Source organism: Olea europaea, unplaced genomic scaffold (genome assembly GCF_002742605.1).
Source record: "Olea europaea var. sylvestris unplaced genomic scaffold, O_europaea_v1 scaffold1155, whole genome shotgun sequence".
In the NCBI taxonomy this organism is placed as follows: Eukaryota; Viridiplantae; Streptophyta; class Magnoliopsida; order Lamiales; family Oleaceae; genus Olea; species Olea europaea.
The window spans coordinates 49,964-59,913 of NW_019228950.1; the positions used below are offsets into that span (position 1 = coordinate 49,964).

At 34.4% G+C, this 9,950-nt stretch overlaps 1 protein-coding gene across 1 annotated transcript; it reads left to right on the forward strand.

The window, feature by feature from the left end:
• The first annotated feature begins 6,179 nt into the window (after positions 1 to 6,179).
• Positions 6,180 to 9,116, forward strand: LOC111373705. Its single transcript, XM_022996283.1, has 5 exons — positions 6,180 to 6,607; positions 7,000 to 7,113; positions 7,394 to 7,562; positions 8,589 to 8,696; positions 8,784 to 9,116. Exons 1-5 carry the CDS (start codon positions 6,180 to 6,182, stop codon positions 9,114 to 9,116), a joined length of 1,152 nt encoding a protein of 383 aa, XP_022852051.1.
• Positions 9,117 to 9,950: the final 834 nt, after the last annotated feature.

Here is a 9,950-nt window from a genome sequence, read left to right on the forward strand (position 1 = left end):
AAAAAAAAAAAAAAAAAAAACATTTTCCCGCCCATTTGAGGGAAAAATACTCTGAAATGCACCAAAATGTATATGAACACGCAAAATGGGCCCTCGAGGAAAAATGTACTATGGCATGACAAAATACACCCACATGCAAAACATAACAAAATCAACCAAAACATACCAAAAATGTGAAACTTACAAAAGTTTGTCAAAATATACCAAAATGCATGAAATGTATCAAGAGCAAAATATTTCAAAATGCTCCAAATCATACCAAAAGGAGCAAAATGTAGTAACATAGCAAATCGCTCTAAAATGCTTATTTATTTACTAGAATAAGCTAAATTTGCAAAACCAGGTCAAAATGTTCAATAATGCATGAAACAAGAAAAAGGTAAACATGGAAAATATGTGAAATATACAAACCCTCCAAAATGTAGCAAAATGGGATAAATTTTTGGCAAAACTCTTCAAAATTACCAAAATATGCAAAATGTGTGAAACAAGCATGAAATGAACCCAAAAAAAGCAAATATACCAAAACATGTGAAATGTACAAAACGAATAAAAATGTACTGAAATTCATGAGATGTATAAACAAATCAAAACCCATGAAACTGCATGAAATGTAACAAAACTTGTAAGAAAATGTGTTAAGTGAACAGCGCCAAAGCACAACAAATACGTGAAGTGCACAACAACGAGCAAAATCTACAAAATGCGTCAAAATATAATAAAGTGGGAAAAGTGCTAAAATGCTCCAGAATATACCAAATTCAATAAATAAATAAAAAATTCAAGGAATGTACCAAAATATATGAAATATACTTAAATGCACAAACTGTACTGAAAATCTTCAGTATTTACTAAAAGACTAGAAAATGTACGAAAATATGAGAAATGTACTAAAATAGTATAAAATGTACCATAGTGTGTGAAATATAGAAAAACGGGTAAAAAAAAAAAAAGTACCAAAATCCTCGAAACGTACCAGCATGTCAAATGTATTAAAATGTGCCAAAATGTACCAAAAATTACTAAAATGTTATAAAAATGCATAAAATATGCCAAAGAGCTTAAATATTTACCAAAACGTTTGAAATCTACTAAAACACACAAAAATATACCATATATATAATGCACGTAATATACCAAGACTCCCAAAATGTATCGAAACGCTCTAATATAAAACCAAAATTTAGCGTAATGTGTATAACCCTCCATAATGTAATGAAACATGTGTTCAAAATGTGAGGAATGTATACAGCACATCAAAATGAAAAAAAAATATATATACAAAAGTACATAAAATATACCAAAAAATGCCTAACAAAATGCATTGAATTGTGCAAAATGTATACAAAATAAAGAAAAAATGTGCCACAAGGAGAAATGGACTAAGTTTCGCTAAAACATACACACTTATGTGAACCCCATTGCATGATGTACCCTGAAAGATTTGATTGATACGAACCCAAGAAAACTGAAATTAGTGTATTGTGTCTGATAGGGATGTTAAGTTCCTTAGACACTTTTCGAGAGTTTTTTAGGGTAAGTTGGGAAATAATCTTTTATTTTCTACATGTCACCCACAGATAGAGGGATAAACTGAGGTAGTTAGTAGAACTAACTCAACTTTTGCGCACTATAATCAATAAGAATTTGAAAAGTTGGGAAGATTGTTTACAATTTTTATAGTTTGCAGATAATTTCATTTACAACTTCTTATTCTCCATTTAACATTGTGTATTGTTTTAACCTACTAACTCCATTGGATTTAAGTCAAACACAAGTTGATGAAAAAAGTAGTTTAGATTGGAAGAATAAGGCTAAATTGGTAAGGTCAATCCATGAGAAGATTCAACTTCATAATCTAAAAGCATTTTCTTGTTCAATACCCTAATGAAATTTAGCATTTTGTTTTTCACAATCTCAGAGAGTGGTGTGGCAAGTGTCATAAAATCTTTAAATAAATCCATATAAAAACTAGCTAAAAATGGAAACCTATTATCTCAGCTTTTAGGTGTCGGCCACTTCTTGATATCTTTTAATTTCTATTCATCTACTTCAAAACATGTTTTATTAACTACCTAACAAATAGAAAACTTCTTTTTCATGCAAAATGTCCATTTTTTAATATTAGCATAGAGTTGTTCTTGTCTCAAAACAACAAGCACACATTCAAATGCTCAATATGATCATCAAAACTTTTGCTGTGTTCTAGAATAAAAAATAAATAAAAATACCTACTACATATTTGCCAATAATTGCACATAAAAAATGTCATTAACCTCATGAAAGTATTAGGCACATTAGTAAATTCAAATTGAATAACTAACCACTCATAAAATTCATATTTAGTCTTAAAATCAACTTTTCACTCATCTTCTTTCATTTTAATTTGGAGATAGCCACTTTTAATGTTTATCTCACTAAAAATACATGATCCAAGAAATTCATCAAACATATCATCTAAGCTCCAGATGTGGGATAACAATATAATACATACATATTGTTGACTGTGCCACAATCAGTGCACATTCTCCAGGTTTCATCCTTTTAGGCACAAGTGGCACTGACACTGCACACAGACTCATGATCTCCCTCAAGTACCTTTTGCCCATCAACTCTTTGATTTTCCTTTAAAGCACCTTTATATCATCGGGATTACTTCTATAGGCTGTTCGATTTGAAATAATAGCTCTAGAAAAAAATCAATTTGATGTCCAAGGTGAATGGGTGGCAACCCATTAGGCATTTTCTTAGGGAATACGTCCTCAAATTCCTGAAATGAAGAAGCAGCAAACTTGGGAGGGGTTGGTTAGTTTTTTCAAGATTAAGGATCAATCATTGTAGACCAGCAATATTTTGTTTTCCATGAAAGCCCTTTTAATTTCACCCTCGTTTGTGAAAAGGTTCACTTTCATTTTTCCTATTCTACATGTAGGCTTTCTATCTTTTTTCTCTTCTGGCTCTACTATTTTTTCATTATTTTCACCCAACTCTTTATTTTCTCTCTTAATCTCTTTTTATTTTTAAGTTTTAGTTTCACTCTCATTTTTCCTCTCTTTCTTTTTCTTGTCTTCCTACCTTTTAACTTCAATTAGTACTCATAGACCGGTTTTGGTACTAAAGAAATAAGAGTATTTGATTTTCCATCCTTGATAAAGCTATACCTATTTTTAAAAGTCAACCTTCCTATCATACTACTATGACTTTCCAAAAAGATATACACGGCATGCATTAGAACTACATCACACGTCACCTCATCACTCTACCTCCCAAATAGGAAATTCATCGAGACTTGCTTGTTAACCTCAATCTCTCCACATCCATTTAACAAACTACAACTTATATTGACATGAACGTGGCAACAGGAACTCTAGAACACACTGATGAATGCAACGTGTGACACCTCATACCTCAAAATTAGTTATATTAAAATTTAGGGTCTTATCAAGTAAATGGTATAGTCCAGGGACCTAATTGATAAATGTCAAATATTTGGGGATTAAAGTACAAATATATGAATCTCAAAGTGATAAAATCTCTAAGATATTGTGATAAGTTTAAATAAATAAATTCGATTAGATATTATGATTATTTTTAAATATTCAACATTATCATAGATTCTATTAGATATTACGATTATTTTTAAGTATTCAACATTATCCAAATTTTAGATATTATGGTTATTTTTAAATATTCAATATTATCACAAATTCTATTAGATATTATGATTATTTTTAATTATTCAAATTATGTTGGACATTATGATTATTCACATTATCACAAATTTTGTGGGATATTAAGATTATGTTTAAGTATTTAAATTTATTTAAATAAATTACGAGATTTATCCTATATGCATCATCAGCATACTGTATGTGCATGATTTTCAAGAAATTTACACGTCACTTTTTCTCTTCTCTCTCACAACCCATCTTACACACAAGCATATTTCACATTACAAAAATCTTTAGTACTCATGCTGTTCAAGAAAACTTTGGAGTGGAAACCAATCAAGCCAATTTATTCGATTACCTTTATTTTTCCACACAACGGTAAGTATATACGTGTTGTTATGCTGCATTTTTGGAAATATGTTTATGGGTCCATATGTATGTTCTAACTTTTGGATCAGAGTTCTAGTAGCGTTACGCATGTATAACTCATACCACCTAAGTTTGGTATAGTTTTGTGTCTCCTTTATGCAAATTCTATGATTCCAAAGGTTATATGATTATAACTTATGAACACGTATATACTTATTGAGATTTTCTCACCTTTATGTTTTTCCCTTTTTCAAGTAACTAAGTATTGGAAAGATTGAAGTTTGGACTTGGTCGTGGTGGTGGAAATAAATTTTGAAGTTTGTTGCATTTTCCTTTTGAATTGATTATTTTAAGTAGCATGAACAAGTACTTTTTTTTTTAACTAATAGTAAGATAAAGATTTATTGGTTACAAGTTTAAAAAGTTCACCACGGGCAACGACAATCGTCCAAACTTCAATCTCCCAATCAGGTAGAAAAATATGTGTAATTTATTTACATTAAATGGCTTGCTAAATTGTTAAGAATTTATGTGATTATTATGAATGAATAAGTATATTCTTTACCATGTAAAATATAGATTATATTTTATTTTTTTTCAACGGTAGCAATATAGCAAAACATGGATAAAAAAAAGTGTGATTTTATGAATATATGTTTATTGTTAATATTGCAAGTTACAAAATTGAAAATTTTATGATATTATATTATTTTAGACTAATGATTTTGTTAGAAAAGTTATCAACCCATGAGAATAGTCAACCTTAGAATATCTCTTAAATAAATAATAGTCTAATTAAAAAAAATATATAATAATAATATTAATAAAATAAAGAAATTAAAAGAAGGGCCTTTAATTACTCCCATCCATTTTATTGTTTAAGTTTTCTTGGTTTGGGTGTTTGTGAAAACTGGAGGGCTTTGTCAAAAGTACCTAAATTGTCCAAAGCAAGCTTGGGATTTAAGCAGTTCGTTGTGACCCCCTCCTTACCCGGAAAGCCACTCAGTTAAACGATATTCAAATCAATAGAACGAAAAATAATATTACAACTCCATCTTTATAAAACTTATTTTCTGAAACTCTTAAGAACGTTCCATTTTAAAAATCATATATTTCAAGAAATTCCTACCTTACAAAACTTCTATTGTTAGAAAACCCATCAAAAATATATATATCCATTTTTAGAAATTTTCATTTTAGGAAAACTTCAAACTTCTAAATTGAGTAAGTTTATTCTCTTGAAAATCCTGGATATGAATAATGATATGTAAGCCTTTCATAGATGGCTAGAGGTCCAGCCCAAACAAGAAGAGAGATGATTATGAAATGGAATCGATCAAGGTTCTTGCACCTCCTTAGGTTTTATACAAGGAACCCAAGCCACAAACGTAGAGCATTCGGATGCTATTGAGGCCATTTATTGAGAGACTTGACTAAATGGACACGAGTTTAACAGAGATTGGGCACTTTTTCCTCTACTTAGAACCCTTATCGGATATTGGAAAGACTTCGCGGAACAACTTGATGAAATGTATGACCGACAAATATCTGTCAAACACCTTATTAAGAGCCTTAGAAAAAAATGGAGGATCAATGGCGAGGATTATAGGGTTATTGAGAGGCTTGAAGGGTATGAACCAGATCATTTTCGACGTCAGCCTCGTATCATGCCCAATGGGAATGGTCACGAGGAAATACCAGAGGTAGACAATGAGGGCAACATAATAGAGTATGTGCCCAGAGACTCTAGGGAGGAAGAAAACTCTTCGGAGGACCCAAAACCAAGCCATGATGAGAGCACTGGGAAAAACTACTAGATTATAGCTTGCAATTTTCTATGTTTGCCTGGACGCTTGGTATACCTTGCAATCGTTTTTCCTACTAGATTTTTCTTTTTCTTGGATGTGGGGTATGTCTACATACCTTTATGAAATTATGAAAATTCTATGAATAAAATACACTAGTTTTTCCTTCCAGCCTATTACTTATTGCAATATTATTTGTTAAGGCTATGGCATCCTGAGGTAGGAGACCAAACAATGACGAACAGTCCCAACTAGCTAGTAACCCCAACCTAATGGCGTTGACCCATAGTTTGCCCAACAATTTCTCACTATGATGCGTACGTTCGTCCAAGAGATGACGACACCGCAACAAGCACTACCACCACCACTAGTGCAGCCACCTCAATCGCAAGCACCAATGGTGGCAGAGGACACCAGGAATACTGCTACTGTTGTGGTAGAACTTTTTAGGAAACAACCACTCCCAACCTTTGAGGGTGGTATAGATCCATTGGAAGTAGAGGATTGGTTGGTCAGAATAGAAAGAATTTTTGATCTCACTAACTACCCCGACTTTAAGAAAGTTATTTGTGCAACATTTATGCTTAAGAAAGGTACCATGCGTTGGTGGGACTCAACCTCAAGGTCGAGGGCCTGTGGACACATCTTGACGTGGAATGAATTTAAGGAACAATTCCTAAGAAAGTACTACCCCACAAGTATCCGCAATCAGAAGGAGAGGGAATTTCTCAATTTAGTTCAAGGGTCAATGTCTTTAATTGAGTATGAGTGAAAATTTGAAGAGTTATCCCATTATGCCTCTAACCAAGTGAACACTAACGAAAAAAAGGCAAGACATTTTTAAGAAGGGTTGAGAGATGGTCTAAGCCAGACATTGGTAGTACTTCAACTAGAAACCTACCATGAAGTGTTAGCAAGATCACAATTAGCAGATTTCAAGCATCACACTAGTGGAGAGAACAAGCAGAATGTATAGCCAGAAAAGCGGAAATGGGAGGACTATAAGGGAAAAGGAAAACTGAATTTTATAAAGTATAAAGGAGACCCAAGTACAAACAATTATCAATTGTATCCAATTTGCGGCAAGTGTCAAAAGCGTCATGCTGGAGTGTGTCTCATGGGTATTGGTGTATGCTTCAACTGTGGTGAAACAGGCCATATGGCAAAAAATATGCCCTAAGGGACAGAAGTAGAAACAACGACAACAACAGAAGCCTAGGAATCCCCCTAGAGGCCAAGCTCTATGCACTCACAGAGCAGGAACAAGGGTAGGACCACAATGTCTCCAGCTCTACGCATTCTTTTATATCTCATAAGTTTGTGAGCAAACTTAATGCACCTAGTGAATATGTAAGTACTCCCTTAGAAGTTGCTATGCCCTCAGGAGAAGTGTTAGGTGCAGATCATATAGTGAAGATAGCTAAGGTAAAGATTGATGGTAAATCCTTAGAGACGAACTTTTATGTCTTGAACATGCAAGAGTTCGATGTGATTTTGGGAATGGACCAGCTTTCTGAGAATCACGCAACTATTTTGTTTTTTTGAAAGGAAAGTCATTGTTAAGCAACCTGGAGATATAGAACTTCGTCTTTCAGTAACCAAGACAAAATCCCTACACCGTATTATTTCAGCATTGAAGGCTAGAAAACTCTTGAAGTCAGAAGGTTGTAGGGGATTCTTGATGTCAATTGTAGCTAAGGAAGATGAAGAGCTAAAGGTAAGTGATGTTAAGGTGGTACAGGAGTTTCTTGATGTCTTTCCTGATGATTTAAATAAAATGTTGCCAAAACGTGAATTGGAGTTCACGATTGATGTAGTTCCTGGCTTCGCGCCCAATTCTAGGGCTCCTTATAGGATGGCACCAAAGGAATTATAGGAACTGAAAGCCCAATTAGAGGAGTTATTGGGAAAAGGATTCATTCGACCCAGTGTGTCACCGGAGGGAGCGCTAGTGTTATGTTAAGAAAAATGATGGAACAATGAGGTTGTTATTGATTACCAAGAACTGAATAGAATTACTATCCAAAATAAGTATCCACTACCTAAAATTGAAGATTTTTTTGACCAACTACGAGGGGCGAAAGTATTTTCAAAGATCGATTTGAGGTCAAGATATCACCAGTTGAGGGTCAAACCCAGTGATGTCTCAAAGACTGCCTTTAGAACTCGATATGGTCGCTATGAGTTTCTAATTATGCCATTTGGCTTAACAAATGCTCCTGGAGTTTTCATGGACTTGATGAATCAAGTTTCCCATGAATACTTGAACACTGCCATCGTTTTCATTGATGACATTTTGGTCTAATCTCAAAGTGAAGAAGAACATGAAACACATCTAAGAATTGTGTTAGGGATCTTGAGAAAGGAAAGGCGTTTTGCAAAATTCAAGAAGTGTGAATTTTGGTTGAAACGGGTAGTATTTCTTGGACATGTGATCACATCACAAGGAACAGAGGTAGACCCCAGTAAAATAGATATAATATTGAACTAGTCTAGGCCAACCAATGTAGAAGAGATTCGCAGCTTTTTGGGTTTAGCATGATACTACAAGAGGTTTATTGAGGGATTTTCCAAAATATCCGGACCATTAACACAGTTGACTCGTAAGAGTATAAAGTTCGAATGGACGGAAAAATGTGAACATAGTTTTGAAGAGTTGAAAAGAAGATTAGTCAATGCACCAGTGTTAACCATACCTGAAGGATCAGAAGGTTTCGTTATCTACAGTGATGCATTTAAGCAGGGTATTGGATGTGTTTTGATGCAACAAGGTAAGGTAGTTGTTTATGCATCGAGGCAGTTGAAACCTCATGAGCAGAATTATTCTACACATGACCTAGAACTAGCTGCGGTAGTTTAGGGAGGAAAGTATGACATCTATATTGAACACAAGAGCCTTAAGTACATCTTCACTCAAAAAGAGTTGAACATGAGGCAGAGGAGATGGCTTGAACTAGTAAAGGATTACGATTGTGAAATTCATTACCACCCGGGCAAGGCAAATATAGTAGCCGACGCCTTGAGTAGAAAGACAATGGGACAAGTGGCGATGTTAACAGTACAAAGGCCTATATGGAAAGCATTTGAGAAATTAAGTCTTGAAGTGGTAGCTACAGCTTCCCCCGATTCTATTTCTCGAATGGCAGCATTGCAGTTCGACCGACTCTCCGTGATCGAATTAAGAATCATTGAAAGGGTGATCAATTCTTGGACTTTATCAAAGCTGAGATTGACACAGAGAGAGGAAAGATTTCACCATAGCCAAGGATAAAGCATTATATTATCAAGGACGCCTGTGTGTACCAGATTTCAAATAATTGAAGACTGAAATTTTAGACGAAGCCCACTCTACTCCATATTCGGTACGTCCATGAAGTACAAAGATGTATCGTGACCTGAAATTGGTGTTTTTGGTGGAAAAATATGAAAGAAGTTATAGCTAAATATGTGGAGAAATGCCTGATATGTCAGTAGGTGAAAGTCGAACATCAGCGACCATCAGGGTTGCTGCAGCTATTGGAGGTTCTGGAATGGAAATGGGAACATGTGATGATGGACTTTGTTGTAGGATTTCCAAAGTCAGTGAGAGGACATGAGGTTATTTGGGTAATTGTTGACCGATTAACCAAGTCAGCTCATTTCTTACCTGTTCGCATAACATTTTCTATGGATCAATTTGCACAATTATATGTTAAGGAAATAGTGAGGCTAAATGGTGTTAAAGATCCAAGGTTCACATCGAATTTTTGGAAAAGTTTACATCGAGCTATGGAAACTAAGCTAAAATTTAGTACGGCTTTCATCCCCAACCAGATGGCTAGTCTGAGTGAACAATTCAAACGCTTGAGGATATGCTTCGAACATGTATCCTCAAGTTTGTGGGACATTGGGAGAAACATTTACCTTTGATTGAGTTCGCATACAACAACAGTTATCACAACTCTATTGGCATGGCACCATATGAGGCATTGAATGGGAGGAAGTGTAGATCGCCAATTCATTAGGATGAGGTCGAAGAGCGAAAAAATTTGGGGCCAGAGATCATTGAACAGGCAGTGCGAGCTATTGAGATAATTTGAGCTATCATGAAAATGGCTCAGGATAC